General features: G+C 34.2%; 1 protein-coding gene and 1 pseudogene across 2 annotated transcripts; both read right to left on the bottom strand.

The window, feature by feature from the left end:
• Nucleotides 1–9,571: 9,571 nt before the first annotated feature.
• LOC144559663 (cation/calcium exchanger 1 pseudogene) lies at nt 9,572–11,623 on the bottom strand (annotated as a pseudogene). The gene has a single exon (XR_013513199.1). The product of XR_013513199.1 is annotated as a cation/calcium exchanger 1 pseudogene (transcript).
• Nucleotides 11,624–12,646: 1,023 nt separating this feature from the next.
• Nucleotides 12,647–15,382, bottom strand: LOC144559664 (protein EMSY-LIKE 3-like). Its single transcript, XM_078308755.1, has 8 exons — nt 15,258–15,382; nt 14,506–14,690; nt 14,247–14,356; nt 13,993–14,182; nt 13,518–13,772; nt 13,362–13,430; nt 13,195–13,252; nt 12,647–13,091 (listed from the first exon to the last, which is right to left on the bottom strand). The coding sequence occupies exons 1-8, from the start codon at nt 15,283–15,285 to the stop codon at nt 13,021–13,023; spliced, it is 966 nt and encodes a 321-aa protein (XP_078164881.1). The 5' UTR covers nt 15,286–15,382; the 3' UTR covers nt 12,647–13,020.
• Nucleotides 15,383–17,887: the final 2,505 nt, after the last annotated feature.

Raw genomic sequence — 17,887 nt, forward strand, 5'->3', positions numbered from 1 at the left:
ACTTTAAAAAAATAATTCTTACTAGACTCATCAATTATTTTTAGTTGTCAAAATTATAACTTTTCACAACAATGACAATTTGTAACCAATCAAACCTCTATTAAATAATAATGAAACTGTTCGCTTACAAAAGTATGCTACAAAGTTTCAGGTACAGCTAGCTGTACCAGTTTAAACCTTGAATCTACTCTCGTCTAAGATTGCAAGTGCACAACCCTATCCGTATAGTATAATAAGGTATCGATCCTCAGTGACGGAATAATTCGACTCTAAATTCTTACTAATCTGAGTTAGGTACTAGAAGTGTGAAAAGTTGGGTTTGGTTTGTTTATATTTCCTAATTTCGAGCAACAATTCAATTAACAGTAAATGAAAGCAATTAAAGTTTTTGGTTTTGAACAATGATAAAAGGCGTTCCCAGGGTCTCAGGTTTCATCCCAAACTTTGCCCTCTCTGGACCTATCATCCGACTCGCATCATCTCTGATGCGACCCGTTTGATGCGACTCGCATCATCTCTGATGAGGGTCGCATGGTCCTCGAGCAGAGCTGACATGTGTTCGTATCTAAGTTGATTTCTTGTGCGAGGCTTCAACCTGTAACTCTCACCTACTGGTATCTGACCTAAATTGATTGTCTGGTTTGCTAGAAGTATCCACAACCTTTTGATAATGGAAAGTTCACATCTCGGCTACTATTGATCTTAGATCTACTTCAAAACAATTGCAAGAAACATCAAGGTCAAATTACTAGAAGAGATGCTATAGACATCTAACAGTAGACAATCAAGAATCAATCAAGCAATTAAAATCAAGCAATCAATGAATACTCAAACAAAGAATCACACAAGTTCAAACTTAGATCAAAACAACATGCAACTCAAAGACAAAGTTTAGATACTACATCCTAACCCTAGGAACTAAAGATCTACTCAAACATGGTAAAAGAAAGCATAAAAGAGAGAGATAATAGGCAGATCATGATGAAGCTCGAAGATCCAAGATGGATTGGAGAGGATCTTGCTATCTTCTCTTCTCTTCTTCTTCAAGCAAGCTCCAATCTCTTTCTTCTCTCTTGATCTCTGCTCTCCAAGTGATCTGGAATGTAAAGGAGGGAAAAAACTCTCGAAATTCTGGCATAGGACCTCCTTTTATAGGCAACGGGTCTGACTTGGGGCTTGTCAGGTTCAATTTGAATTGGGCGGCAACCCGTGATGCGACTCGCATCATCTGGTCTTCAAGCGAGGAGTGAGGGTCGCATCGCAGGTCGCTTTGGGCTTTGATGCGACCCGCATCATGGGTGATGCGACTCGCATCAGATCTTCCTGAAGTCTGCCATTTGCTTGATTTTGCCCGATTTCGCCTGATTCCTGCAAAGTAAGAACCAAAACATAGCAGTACCACATTCTATGGATATTCAATGTAAAAGGCACTATTTGTTAGTTCAAAACATAGATTTTTGTATGGAAACAAGTCGAAATAATAGGTCTAATAAGGTGATATCAGAAACTACTACTTTGAATGCTTCGAGCACATATTAAAAAAAAATTATCACATAAACAATGTAAATCTAACTCATTATCCACCCTGTGTAAACAATTAACTATAACAATTTAGAAACATTGAAAGGTAAACTACATAACATTGAAATATAACTCATAATCCCCGTATTTAGACCATTCACTATAACAAATTAGAAGCATACAGAGCTAACATACAAACCATATAAATCTATTCACTTCATAATTTAAACATCAATTAACAAACAAAAGCGAGGAATAAAAGTATTCAGTAAAAAATGCTTAAACTTACTATGCTGTAAGGTTTGAAACATCGATCAACGATGGAAAGCACGAAAAGAAAAAAAAATAGAGAGAGAAGAAACGAAGCAAAACAGAAACAAAATGGAGACTCTTTTTTTAGTTATTAAATATCAAAAGCAGTTAATTTCCATCATTAAAATTTGTGCTTATCATTAAAATTAGAACCAATTCCCGAGCTAGTCCCCGAGCTAATCATTATAACTTATACTTTAAATTACACTAAAGTACTTTAAAGTACTTATAACTAGTTTAACTAGTTAAAGTACTTATAACTAGTTTAACTAGTTAAAGTACTTATAACTAGTTTAACTAGTTAAAGTACTTAAGTAGTTAGCAAATGATTAGAGGACTGTTAACAAGCTGGAGGACTAGCTCGGAGATTGGTGATTACAACTGCTCCTAACAAATTGTCCACAAAATTAAAACATAGTACAAAAGCATGCAAAGCTAACGTTTAAAACAATCAAATTAAAACAGCGATACGTTAATTAATGATAAATTAATAAATTACCATTATTAGCAGACAGTTAAACCCAGTTAAACCAGTTCAGAGACAGACTCAGATTTAATGACTCGGAGTACCAAAACATTTCTCAAAAGAAAACTGTTAATTACTGTAGAAGCGAATTAAACAATCAGCGAAAAACAAACAAAAACACAAAAGAAAAGAGAAGAATGCCAGTCACGTCTCTTCACAATTACAAATTTAGATCAAACAAACATCGACTTTTTGTTCACAGCGCAATTTTCTCTCCTTCAAATTACATCGATTGAATTCGAATCTTGTGAAGACCTTCCGATCAGCGTATACACTGTAAAGTATTATAAAAATATGTGAGACCAATTACGTATGTTTCTCTGTATAGTTGGTTTTTTTGTTTGTTTCTAGCTCTATGGTTCTTTTCACTGGGATGTTTTTTTTGTTAAAAGCTTGTAGGCAATTTTATTGAATTGAAAGAGTTACAGTTTAGCTGTCCTTGCTTAATGAAAATTATAGGAGCCTAGTGATTGATTCTTCGATGCACATAGTTGTCTTAATTCTTCTGACATACTACATTGGAGAAAGTACTGAATTAAACCGGATCGGAAACTAAATCAACCGGATCAGGACAATCACCACTCCAAAGTTCCAAAAGAGGCACTGAATCAAACTAGACGGGGAACTGAATCAACCGGATTGGGACAGTCACCACTCAGAGATTCCAATAAAAAGCCGCTAGCGTGGAAGTCAGAAAAGGAAAAGAAAAAAGGAGAAGAAAAATAGCACATAGTAAACGCTAACAAACAGCCAGTACAGACAACAACATATAAAGTAAGTATTTATATGTACAACTCAGTCCACCCACTCTTTCATTGCCAAAGAGGAGAAGACGATTTCGAAAGAAGAGAAGAAAAAACGAACCGCTTATCGTAAAGAATAAAAATCCCCAGAAAGGCAAAGCAAAGAGCCGACACTAGATCCAAAAAGCGAAAGTAATGAAAAATGATGACCAGATCCGCTAGACAGAAGCACCTGCTCGAATAAAGATGAAGCAACAAGTGGTGACCAGATCTACTAAGCACAAGCACCAAAAACAGTGACTGGATTCACCTGTGCGGATGTGTGTGTGTGGATTTATCTTAGTAGTATACAGGGGCGGACGCAGGATTTTTGTCAGGGCGGGGCAATAATCGGATGCAAATAGCTTATCGGGTTCAAACCCAATAGCTTATCGAGTACAATTCAACATAACAAAAAAAATACCAATCAATATAATAAAAATCCTAAATTACTTGAAAAAAATCAACAATTCAACATTTATAGGGAATTTGAAATCAACATTTTGATTCAACTTGGCAGCCTCTACCTTTGAATTCAAAAAAAAAAACATTTTGGTTCAACTAATTTTCGCTATTTGGGATCAGCGCCTATTTGAGCTCCGCTAATTTGTTTCGCTCAGAGTTTATATGGGCTTCATTCCGTCTATTAGAATTCTAGAATGGGCTACATGGGGACAATTTGAATTCCAGGGAGGGACAGAGGTCCGAAAAGCAGATTTTTAGCAATATTTTTGAAAATCCAGCGGAGGGCAGCTGACCCCCTGTGCTACAGTGGGTCCGCCCCTGGTAGTATAGTAGTATACGTACGGGGAGACATACTATGAAAATTATAGAATTAAAATAAAAAATAACAGAAGAGAAATATTATCTTTTGTAGAGTAAGTTTAGTGCACAGTCATTTGACAATACCACTGGGATCAAAATTAAAAGTCATTTATGTCTTTTATCATATAGATAAAACGTGTTAATATAATTCGACTATCGTTTGACCATCTATCAAATAACTAAAAGTTTTATAATTGAGTTTATTTTTTTGTATGGATGTCAAATAAATTTAAAATTGTAAACAAAATTAATATGCACATATCTAAATGATAGATGATCGTATGTAATTTTTAGTTTCGCTATTTTAAATAATTTATAACTATGATTATCAAAACTATTAAATATATACACAAGAATAGACATACAATAGAATCGTCCAACCTTTTTAATTGTATCTTTGGGTAAATCTTACCCTCCGATAAATATGAAAAATTTAGGATCTTATTAATAAGATTTGATTCCTCTCTTGATGCCAAAGTCTCAACAATAATTTTTGCATATTATTCAGAGCCACATAAATGCCCAGGAATATTTAATTTTTCGTCTCTGGTTGTTATAATATTTAATTTTCCGTCTTATTTAATTTTTGCATGTTATTATGATCATCTTTTTTAATTTAATCACAACACATGACTTAAATCAAAGTGTAACTAATCACATCACAGTTACACATCTCGTCAGATATTTAGATCCACTACTTTGCATCTTATAAAAAGAGAGAACAAATTTGTCTTGGGTTTGGCGAACAGCCTAACACGAATGATTATTTTCCTATTTGGGGCCGTCTCGGCCTAACTCTCCTTTTTGTATTATCTTCAACTTTCTCATTAAATCACGAAAGTAGGATTTTGGACCTGCTCCTTTACATGATCAGCGAAACAGATCAAAGAAAGATTAAATTTGGGCCTAATTTGGGCTACTACTGATCCTATCAATATTTATGGTGAGAAGGTTGGTAAATATCCATGAAAGCTAACCATAATCACTACTAATTTTGTCAGGCACATTATAGAATGTGTCCCTTCTATTTCATTTAATCCGTAAGTAGTCTATGCCATCTCATGAAATTGGGGAGTTTTTTTTTTTTTTTTTTTTTTTTTTTTCTAAAAACCATAATTAAAAAAAAATTAAGAAACCATGATTACTTTTTTTTCTTTACAAAAATCATAAAAACTGAAATATCATTTCGGTCCGTTGGTGTAATACCTCTGAACCGAGATGCCATTTTAGTCCAATATTTTTTTTGCCAAGATCGAAATGGCATTTCGGTCCGATGTAATTTTTCTGCAGCTGTTTCGGTCTCAGTTTCATCTAGGAACTGTCTGTTTCGACCTTGGCCGAACATACTATTTCCTTGCACTTCCAGGAACTGCCTGGAACAGCCAAGAACTGAATATCTTTTGGCCTGGAACTCTCTGTTTCGGCCTTCATAGAATATGTTGTTTTTCAGCACTTTGGTTTTGGCCAGGAATTGAGCCCGAAACTGTCCAGAACTGACTCTGTTTTGTCCAGAACTATTTATGTTTTGACCATTGCGATATTCTAACTATTTTTATTATTTTTTTAAGGGAGAATTTCATATATACCACTCAAAAACTGTGAAATTACGTATTTACCATCCAAATTTCTATAATTACATATTTATCATCTAAAAATATAATAACTCACACATTTACCCAATATAACTTTAGTATATATCAAATATACCCAAAATTTAGATTAACTATGTTTAACATTCTTAAAACTATAATTAATCAAGGATTAACTTAGCACCCTTTCTTTCTCTTTCTAGACTTCTCCTTTATACCCAATATAAGAGATTAAAAACAATGTCAAAGTGACTTAAAAAAATAGAAAACATGACTCCAAAAAATGATCCACAAATAAGCAACATTTTCATTAGTCAAATTAAACCAACAGTTTCATTAGCCAAATTAAACATTGTTTTTGGAGTATGAGATTCAAGTGGTCACCATAATTCACAGAAAATTCCTTTTTGAGGAATTCTTTTTCCATTATGTTTGTATGAGTGTCTATTATGTGTCCATAAAAGAATTTGGATAATTTCAATTCAGAGAATCCTGCATAGCTGTTAAACTGACATTAGGTCAATATGGGGTTGTTTGAGCAGTTGCTGTACCAGCAGGGGTTTGGCTTGGTTTTATTCATGTTTGGGGCTGGTACAAGTATTGGTGATGTTTAGTAGGCATGTATATGACACCTATATGGTCTGTTTGATGCAATGTCAAGTTTCATGGTTATTATACCCACTATTTGTGCATGATTGGTTGATTTGTATAACAGATTTTTAGTGATTTGCTCACTATTTTTGGTACTAAAAAAAGATAAAAAAAAATGTCAAGAATCATATAACCAAGATCAAACAGTACAAGTTGAATGTCAGAGTATGAAATTTTGCAGAGAGGTCCCTCGTTTTTGTTTAAATCATGTTTTAGTATTCTTTAAACTATAATTAATCAAGGATTAACTTAGCACCATTTCTCTCTCTCTAGACTTCTCCTTTATACCCAATATAAGAGATTAAAAACATATATCAAAGTGACTTAAAAAAACAGAAAACATGACTCCAAAAATGATCCACAAATAAGCAACATTTTCATTAGCCAAATTAAACCAACAGTTTCATTAGCCAAATTAAACATTGTTTTCAGGTTACATAACAAAATTCCACAAGCATATATAACTATCATACTATCATGTTTAACAAAAATTAGTTATTATGAATAACATCACCAAAAGAAAACATGATGCATCGTTGAGAAAAATTATGTCAAACCACAACTCTTAGACAAATTAAACATTATCTTTCATTTGAGGTTGGTAATGCATAGCATTGCATGATTTTGACTTCTTGCTCCGATGTGCTTTTGAATTCTTTCCCTGTCCCCTAATTTAAAAGATACAAGAATAGTGTCAGCATTCTATATGTTAGTCTTTTATTTCTTTGCATTTTTCTAAGATGATAAACATTTTAAGGGATTGAATAATTAACAGTTTAAAATAATTGGGCAAGTAAATTAAATATTAATAAGAACTAAAACCTGAAGAAAGTAAAACTGGACCTGAAAATCTGGAAAACATTTAGTAACTGAAGCTAGATACATAGAGAGAGATATAAAGGTAGAACATAATCACAACAAAAGAAAAATAAAGAAAAGGAGAAAACAAAGAACAATAATTGAATCTTAGTAAGTCAACATCTCACATATAGACTAATCATCCAATAAATGCATATCTCTTAACATATAATAATATATTACATAGTGTAATAGGCAGCAAGCATATCATCTTATACTAAGACCTCCTGCAATTAATAGTGTAACAGGCAATAGGGCTATGGTGCTATGCATAGCGCAGATTGGTTCGTACTATGATGGTGGTCATGATCGTGATGATATATAGTAATAATAATGATGATGATGATGATTATGATGCTTAATTTATCAATAGAAATCTATTTTCTAGTAAATTAGGAAGAGTATGAAATGAAAGATCTAATTTATGCTTGAATGGAAGCAATAATTAATGATCTGAGACAAGTCTATATTTTCCCTTATTGCTTGCTTCCAAAGAAAGATTTTCAAAAAAAATAAAATAATAATAACAGAATCTAGAATCCAACAAGAAAAATATATTATAAGTAGAGCAAAGTGAACATTTCAACAATTAAGAATTTAAGGTTAATGAAGTACTGCCAAAAAAATTCATTGTTCCAATTTTTTAAAATAATAATAATGAATTTTCTGTACAAAAGATGTTATGGAGGGAGCGATGGTCATGAATTTTTCAGAGAAATAGACAAGTCGACTCAAGAACTGACGATGGAGGTGTAGACACGGCTAGTGCTGATCTCCTTCTGAGAAGGGATGTGAATTGTACCAGTACTGGTACCGAGCGCCTCTACAAATACTCACCGGCTTCACCTTACTTTATTTGACTTTGTTTTGTAATTTTATTTCATATTTGAAATCAAGTAAAATAAATATTGGTACCAAGCGCTGATTGTAGTTTTTTTTGTAATTTTTCTTTCCAATAGCATGTATCAGATCCCATTAGTAAAATCAATAATTAAATTAGGTCAAAAGAAAGGAATAATTGTTGTCTCCAGATTAAGAATTTCAGTAGACCTTTTCAATTATCGGCAACAAAAGAGATTATTTTTACAAATGCATTATTGCTATGGCGTTAATGGTGTGCTGTCGATTATTGATTCAATTCCCATCGATATCGAGGTGCTAAACGGTTTTAACTACATCTTGGAGTGGATCAACTATGTAATTGTGTGGGAAAATATGAAAATTAAAGACTTTACTCGATTGGAGGTGATTCTACTCCGAGCTCCCATCTAGGTCTATCTATCTCCTCCGGTGCGGGTGTTTCTTCCTCTTCGTATTCCATCTTCTCTAAGTATTCTATCTAAATTTTTAGTTTGCTTGATGGGGAGAGTTTTAGCAGAGCAGCCACAGGAGAGGAGGCAGGAGACACTATGTTTTAGCGCCAAAAAGATAGAAATTATGAAGGTAGAAGGGGAAGGGACTAATCTAATTATTAATTATATTGTTTATAATATTAAATTTAATTAATTTCAGATTTTGATTAATTGGGTAAATGTGTGAGTTATTAGATTTTTAGATGGTAAATATGTAATTATAGAAATTTGGATGGTAAATACGTAATTTCACAGTTTTTGAGTGGTATATATGAAATTCTCCCTTTTTTTAATTGTTGACTTTTGTAATGAACTAAATAAATAAGAGGACTAACTAAATTAATACAGGACAAACAACTAAATACACTACATGCAAAAAACTAAATTACTCTAAAATGCAATCTAAATAATTCTACAATTATTAAAATTACACTACAAAAAGTCATTTTACACTAAAAAAAAACTAAATTACTCTACAATTACTTATTTATACTAAAAAAAATTAATACGGAAGTGAAATGGCATTTCAGTCCGGAGATGTTTATGGAGTTTTTGTGGTCACTGGTATGAGTACCTGTGAAAAAGTGGACCGTAATAGCATTTTAGTTCTTATGGCTTTTGTAAAAAAAAAAAAATCATGTTGGTTTCGTAAAATTTTTTTAATTATGATTTTTTTTTTTAAAAATCCACAAAACTAATATTTTTTTGTCCCAGAATGAGAGAGGATACTTCAAGGGAAATTATGTCAATTACGAGAAAAATATAACCAGGCAAAAGTGAGAGAGATACAGTCGTTACAATTAACAAACAAATGAAAATGGATTAATTACGGAGGAGAAGCATTAGATAATATTCATTGTTGACAAAAAAATTTAACTCCTGAATATAAGGGTAGATTTGCCATTGTACATTTAATTAACTCGTATAATATGAATATAGTTAAAATTATCTTAATTTATAGGAAATATCAAAGACACTAGAACGTTGACGGGGAAATATCTAATTTTAGTATTTGGATGGAAAAGTATCTAAATGTCAATGTTTTGATGGGTACATATCCTATTTGACCTTGAACCAATGATCTATTACAAAAAATTAAAAAGATCACAAAAGAAAAAAAGAAAAAAAATGCAAAGAAAAATCGAAGAGGCATAATATAACAGTTTTTTTATATATATATAAATTGTGAGCCTTCTACATTTTCTTAAGAGAAAGCCCCCTCCACCCACCCCCCTTCCCAAAAAAAAAAAAAAGAAGAAGATAAGAACAATCTGACAATTGCATCAGAGCTGAAGCAATCCAAGAGATTGAGTTAATCTTATGACCAGAAAACATAAATAGATAGAGAGAAGCCCATATCCCAACCCTCTATCCAACCTCATCCCTTTATTAGGCACCATGACCAGGGCCCACAACAACCCACCAATCAGAAAGCCCAGAGTCTCATACAAACTGGGGTCCTTGGGTATAATCACTGGAGATGGATATCCAGCCCAGCAAGACAACACCATAGCGAGACCAAGACCCACCAACAGGTTAAAAACTGGCCCACCATAGCACCCAGATACTGCCACCTGGACCCCACCAGGACCCCCATTCACTGCAACTGCCACGTTGGCAATCAGATCTCCCAGGGAATTGCCCCATGCCAGAACTGTTAGTCCCAGAATTGAGGTGCTGATTTGCAAGATAACTCCAATTGAAATCAAAAGGGACACCAACTCTACAGCAATCATGTAGGTCCAGATAACACTCATGAGAAAACCACCTGCTAACCATGAAAAGAGAAACCTAGTAGGAGGTCTTTCTCTCTTGGTTTTAATCAAGGCAGTGATGCCAAATGCTAATCCAAGGGACCCACCAAACAGAAAGATTACTAAACTTTCTGTTGAATTTATGCCTTCTTCTCTTTTTGAATTCCAGAGGGTTGCTAGGAGAACTGGTGCCAGTGACACAGAAATAACAGCAAATGGCTTGGACCACCTCTCTTCACACACATCAGGTATTGTCAGTCTCCTTGGTAGATACAGAGGCAACTCTAAGATAAAAAGAACTTTTGAAGCATTTCCAATTAGGCAGTTACTTGGATGAGCTTTCTCTTTGCTATCGCGTAAAAGAGGGGCACCCAATTCATCAAAAATTTCTGAATTTTCAGAAATTGAATTCTTAATATCTGTTATAGGTGTAGTTAATTCATCAGTAATACCGATTTCGACATCTCTTTTCTTGCACGCATGGGTAATCGACACCAAGAGCACATAAACCAAGTAAAGAGATGCAAAAGCTATGGCACCAACTATGTTTATCTTGCCGATTGCTAAAATCAATATCATTATTGACAAGACAAAAATTAAGAAGCAAACATCCCTGATGAAGCTAAACCTGTTGATTGAAATCTCTCGTGAACCTACCAATATACTGATGATTCCTACAACCACCGATGAGACAAAGAAGACACCGCCTAACACACTATTGAGCCCGACCAATGTGATCCCGTTTCCAAAGAAGGAAACAATTGTGGAGAATGCATCAGGCGCACCGTTGCCAAGAGATAGGAGTGTTACACCAGCAATGGTAGGGGACAGATGTAGGAGTCCCGATAAGGCCTCAAGATTGGAACAAAAATAGTGTGCTGCAGTGTTTCCTAGGAGATAAAACAGGATAAGCAACCATAGAATAAGTGCCATGTAACCAAGAACCGGTAATTTTCCAAAAGTACAGTAGAAGAGTTGGAGGTAGTTGATGTATCCGTCAGATCGGCACCCCAACTCAGAATTCAGGTAGTTGCACTTTTCTTCATAGCTGCTGAACTTGTGGAGTTCATCGCAATTGCTTGTGGAGCTGCCATACGAGCGAGTTGTTCTGCTATTGGAGATCCTTTTTGAGAATTCTACATGGTTTAACTGAGAATTAGAAGAATCAAATTGTGTAGTAAGATACAAGACTGCTATGATTAGAAATGAAACACTTAGGATGATCTTGAGTGGCTTTGTTATGCTTGTGGTGGTGAGAGAACTTGCCATGGGACTAAAATGTTTTTCAATCAAATTTGAATTTCAAGAGAATTCAATAGGGGATCGAGGAGAAAGTTGAAATTCTTGATAAAGGTGTGAAAAGGAAGCTCCCATCAAGTTGGGTGCCTTGCACTTTCATGATCTTGGAATGGATTCATTATGCTATCTCCCAGAAAAGCTAGTTGGAAACTTTGGTATACATCACTTGTCGCTATCAAGTATTAAAGTTACCAATTAAGTTGAATAAACTATCAGTAAACTTGTAAAACATTTTGTCCGAAAAAAGAAATAAACCATACACAAGTACATGGTTTGGGGTATTTTCTGATTTATTAGCATTAGAAGTACATGGCTGCGGAAGTCAAAACTTGTAAACATAAATTTTTCCTCCTCCACAGGATAAATATTTATCTTCCTAATTTTATGTAGTATATATGCTTTTACTTTTAAAGGAAGTACCTGTCACTATGCTAACTACTAAACCTAACGACAGATTTCCGTGAGGGGGGGGACCCCCCTTTGAAGTTAGAATTTTCCAAGTTATTCATCAGCTATTTTGTGGTTTTCCAATGATCATGGACTAAAAATAGTACATTCAGTAAATATAGAAAATGATTTGTCATTTATGTAACTTTGATTACCAAGCCGCTATATTAATTCAAATCAATAGAAGCCACAAATTATGTCAGTCTGTAGGAATATGAGAATAATGTTTTGCTTAACTAATTTAACATTCTCAAAGGTTATGAGAGATTGCCCACACGGCACTTTTTTCCATATTAAATGTGTTCTCACCTAATTGCATTGCTTATTTAATATAAAGGACCAGTATAATTTTTAACAAAATAGTTATAATCACGCGCTCCTTTACCAAACAAGAACCTTAATATTTGCACAGGGAATACAGAGAAAATCACGTTTAATGAAAAAAAACATATGATTCATTAAAATAACGAGACATGAATAAATGATAGGTTGCAATAATTGAAAGATAATACACAATACAAACTGAAAGCAAGGGGCAAGACAGGCTAACTCCTAGATAAGTCCAAACAACTCATGAGTGGTCACAGGCATGGACAGATGGATGGAGATATGATGTATCCTCTTAACAATGCATCTATTCTAAATTTATTACTGGTACCAGTTTGTCTCGTAGCAGGGGAGGTGTTACCACATATCAATTAGTCCAGTGCAGTTCAATCTGTGGTGCATCGTTCCATTTTTCATGCACTATATTTCAGCTCTATCACTATGATTTGCAACTTGCAACATAAGGAATTCGAGTTTGTACGAGTATGATTTATCTAGCAAAGTTGATATCTAGATCAGGGCATAGAGAATATCCAATTGTTGAAAGTGTACTAACAACAGAAATAGCTTTTAATAAAAAGGAAAAACAGAAAAAAAAAAAGGAAAACAGAAAGAAGGAAAACAGTTAAAAAGAGATGAGCCCCACTAACTCCCCATACAACTATCTATTTATAAGATTAGCCATATATACACACAGATACAAAGCTCTGATCTTAGCTAATATCAGAACAGTGGCCAGAAAAGAAATGCTAGCAAACTCAATAAAAATCACCATTATCAACGCAAGGTGATGATATTATGCCTCAATCTATTACGCCCCTTCTTGTGTCCTTTCTTGGGAGGCTCCTCTATAATCAGAAATGACAAAAGAAATATACGTATGTTACAATTAATTCCGTAGTAAAACAATCAACATAAACTAGCTCACAGAGCCAATAAGAAAAGGCTCACCACTATCTGACACATTACCGAGTTTGCCGAGTGCTTCCATGAGGGCTTTCTCCTGATCCTAAATCCAGTCAGAACACATAAATATGCATGCATGCACAATATTTGGATAAATGAAGAACAGTTTAAATTAACAAAAAATGGAAGGCAAAAGGCTCTGAGGAATATACTTTAAGTAGTTGCCTTGCCTTTTCTACAACAACTGAATCAGAATTGCCATTGCTACAAGCTTCCTTAATCTGCATTAGGACCCAAATCAAGGCAGTAATAGTGTTTCTCATGTTAGTAACTTGCACATAGCATAGACTTATTTGCAAATGGCATACCTGTCGAATAAGCATGTCGGTTGGTCGGATGTGGATAGCATCAGAAATACGTTTCTTAGAAAGAGGTTGCTGACTTATGGATTGGGACGCTCTTGGTACTGGTTTTGTTGTACGGGTAGGGGCGGGGGCGGGGGCAGAGGCATTGTATCTAATTTGCTCAAAAACTGATGCTACTGGGGCAGGGGGAGCATGCATGCAAGGTTGTGCAGAGAATAGACCACCGGTGCCACGTACTTTATCAACCTTTTTATTTTTCTGTAAAACAAATTACATTTTTTATTACTAAAGAGACAAACCATGGATAGACTGAATTTACTAATTTTCTCTTGATGAGAGTGAATATTACATAGTACATATAAGCCAGACATATAGCCCATTGGGCCCAAATAGCAATTTGGATCATAACATAACACAAATTTACACAAGTCAGGTCAAAGAAAAGATATCCAAAATGATGAAATGAATTTCAACTTACGAGTAAACTAGGAGCTGATTTAATGGCAAGCTGAGCTTGAGCAGGAGGAGATATGCAATCAGGGATAGGTGCTAGTGCAGAGTGGGGTGCCGCTTTTAGCTTCTTCTTTTTGGGGCCCACATGGATCACATCATAGTTCCTATGATCAGCCTCCTGTACAACTTGAGACTCTGACTGTTTTCTGCTTCCCCTGAATTTACATGCAACCTTGTAATTCCCATGTAATTTGTGAATTTAGATGTTCTCTTTCATACCTTAGAAGCTTGATCGCCTTATCAGAGCTTATGAGTGCAAGAATGTGTCTATGTTCAACATCAGAAACCCTCAGTTCTTTCCTTAGCTCTGTAATAAGCTCCTCTTTCCCCTGCCATAAAAAGAATGTTTATTTCAGACAATTAAAAATGCATGTTGTGCATGAATGTGGCAATGTGATGATTAACCAAAAGAAAATTGAAAATTCATGCAAGGAAATATTGAGTAGTATTGAGTACTGTAGAGTGCTCGTATGTGTACCCAAGAAAGAGCATTGGATTGGGCACAAAAGGCTCTTAAAACGGCAGTGTAGGCACTCTTTTCCAAGGTATGTAGTTGGGATTCATATTCACCATCATTTAGTGAGATATTACTGGCCGGTTCTGAATATAAAACCAACCCCGAAGCCTGAAACATGGCATGATCTGCGCCCTCCACATACGTCCCTAAGAGTACATAGTATAAAACCAGTTAAGATTAAGCATTGGTAGCACTATATACAATTGCAAAGTATATATTTCACCTATGGTGTTTTTAAGCAGAATTTGCCATTCACAGTACCAAAACAGTACTAAACCACGCCTCAATGCAGTCTATGTTCACAATTAAGTAAAATAAATTATTGTGCTATAAAAATGAAATAAGTAAGGCACATTTCAGGTCAGATGTCGGAGTATCCACAATAACATGGTGCGTAAATAAATAGCAAATCACTTCACTATTTTCCCTAATCCAAAACCAACTATTATTTCCACATTCCCACTAAAACAAGATGAACATATTGCAACATAAAAATCAATAGATGAGAAGAGCACACTCTTCAAGAAATCACTTCTTGACATCTGATTGAAAATGCTAAGCTATAACCATAAGCAAAACAAATCACAAAAAAGAAAAAAAAAAACCAATAACTAACAAGAAAAACAGAATAAAAGAGTAAGAGATTAAAAGAGAGAAATAGCATTGACAACTCAAGCTAAGCGAATTATGCAAGAGGTGAGAAAAAGAGATACCCCCAAAATCTTCACTAAGAAACTCCATGAGGGGGCAATGGTGATGCCACCTGTCCTAAAACCCTAGAACGGACAAATAAGCTATCTCATCAGTTGTTTGGATGGGAATAGTGACAAAAAGTGGCAAAATCAAAAGCTTGTTGAAGGTAAAAGGTGATTTCAGTGTGACGAAACTTTGTCTGTTGGGGTATACCGTAGGAGTGCGTTAAATAGTGGGGTCGGATGACAAAATTACCGAAAGCGGAAATGACGTCCTGAAATAAGAGCCAATTACATTGGGTCACGTGAAAAGATGGCGTTTTTTGAAATGTATCGCGAGTCAGTATACCGTATTCTTTCAGAAATCAGAAGTGGAATCGCCGTCTCTTGGATCTTGGAGTTGTAACTGGAGATGCCGTGACTTGAGGCCCAAAATAAAATATGGGCCTAGGAAAACTTGAATGGATAGCAATTATTACCTTGTTTATAACGGCAATTCAATAAAGAGTTTAATTTTGATTTTTAGGAAAATCATATGCATGAGGCCATGAGGGTAACTTTGGAAAGGGAAAACAAATTGTTCAAGCTGGAATGCTGGATAGGCAAAACATGAAAAATACAAAATAGCTGGAATGCTGGATAGGCAAAACATAAAAAATACAAAATATATGCAAGTGGATCTCTTTGGGCCCGGTGTAACATATTTGCAATCAACTCTTTTGGAAGAAAATAATCTATTGGAGTTTGTATTTTTTTTTTTTTTTCTAGTTGTGGCACATGGAATTTCAAATTATCAGATATATAAAAACCTCATTGCTGTTTGAAACAAATTTTAATAATGGAAATTTCTGTAGCAACCAATTTTGCGCAGAATTATAATATTGAATCTTTATAGATGTATTTATTTTAATAATTATATAATTAAATTCCTGATGAGAATATTAATTTGGATAGGTCTATTATAAGCCTTCTTGGTCTGGTCATTACTCTTCATGTTATTTCACATATTATATTAGATTGTATATATACATGTTAGGTGACATGGGTCCTTAATTGTCCAACGGATGCAGCAGCAGGTTAGGCTAATAATTTAATATATGTAAAGGATTGTTAATTACTTACATATGTTAATTTGATTTTATCATGGACCGTAACTACTAGAAATTTGGTTTCGTTATTTTTCTATATGTATTTGTAACAATTAAGGAGTCAACGGTACATTTGTTGTTAAGTCAATTTAATAATTTTCAATAGCATGACATAAAAGTAGTAATTACTTAATACTTTAGAGAAGTAATCACTTCCTAATAATATGCTAGTAACTTATATTGACAAAATAAAAATGGATTTAACATTTCTCTAAAGACTTGTATTTTCCTAATTATACTAGTTTACTTAATTTAATTTGATCCTATAGAAGAAAATGATTCTAATATTAGATATTTAATTAAGTCTAAATATATATATATATAGAGAGAGAGACTAATATGCTTTCGGTAGCACATGGGCCGAAGTGCTACTGGCCCAAATTTGAAATTTTAAAATCTAAAAAGTCGATATAAACCGTTCATCTTGTTCTCCATATTAATATGTGCTTGGAGACCAAATTTTATATTTTTCTAAATTATTTTACTATTTATTAAGTCACTTTGAAAATCGGTGATCCAACGGTGGCTTCTAATTTTATTGTTTTGTTAAGCCACCGTTAGATCAGCAATTTTCAAGGTGGCTTAATAAATAGTAAAAAAATTCATAAAATTGTAAAATTTGGTCTCCAAGCACATATTAATATGGAGAACAAGATGAACGGTTCAGATCGACTTTTTTAATTTTAAAATTTCAAATTTGAACCGGTAGCACTTCGGCCCATATGTTACCGAAAGCGGATTCAAATTAGCTGAAATCCAAATGCATGAACAGTACCCCTGAAGTTCCTGGAATTCCGAATCCAGCCGTCCAACTTTTTCTATGCATGCAACTCAGAACAGCTGATTTTTCTGTGCACGCATCTTGAAATAGTTCAACGGTTGGATTTGAAATTTCAGGAATTTCAAAGTTACTGTTCATGCATATAGGATTTCAGCTGATCTGAATCCACCGAAAGTATATTAGTCACACACACTCTATATATATATATATATATTTACAATAACAAATTTTTATCCTAGCATATAAAACAAATTCATGTAAATATAAAATTAATTTTATAATGTAATTTTTCTTGCTATTTTACACACACAGCCAGTTGAGCTTTATTTGCGAGCCAACTGGTGCGTTTTTTAAGCACTTAGAGCAGCGGTTGCATCTATGTACTTATTTATTTATTTTTGGTGTAAAACCCGTACACACATCCATGTGCTTATAACTCTCTCTATAATGTCTAGAAATTTGGTTGCGTTATTTTTCTATGTATTTCTAAGTTCTAACACATGGCAAATTTTATATATATATTTTTTTAAAGATTAATGGCTTTAAATGTCTACTAACAATTTCATTGATAATAAAAAATGGAATTATAACGAGTCAAATTACCACGCTCTCGGCTCCAATAAGCTCCGCTTGGTTCCCTCCCTCTTCCTCATTCTTCTCTCCGTTTAAAGAGATAAAGACGAGAGAGAGGGAAATGTATCACTATATCGGAGGTGAAAGAG

This window comes from Carex rostrata, chromosome 9 (assembly GCF_964058835.1).
Source record: "Carex rostrata chromosome 9, lpCarRost1.2, whole genome shotgun sequence".
Lineage (NCBI taxonomy): Eukaryota > Viridiplantae > Streptophyta > Magnoliopsida > Poales > Cyperaceae > Carex > Carex rostrata.

Excerpts from the sequence above, each read along its gene's own strand:
- LOC144559664 (XM_078308755.1), bottom strand. The coding sequence starts at position 15,285 with ATGGAGTTTCTTAGTGAAGATTTTGGGG. Across the intron at positions 14,357-14,505 it reads AATCCAATGCTCTTTCTTGG|GGGAAAGAGGAGCTTATTAC; the intron begins GTACACATACGA and ends TTTTTATGGCAG. Across the intron at positions 13,431-13,517 it reads CCGACATGCTTATTCGACAG|ATTAAGGAAGCTTGTAGCAA; the intron begins GTATGCCATTTG and ends GTCCTAATGCAG.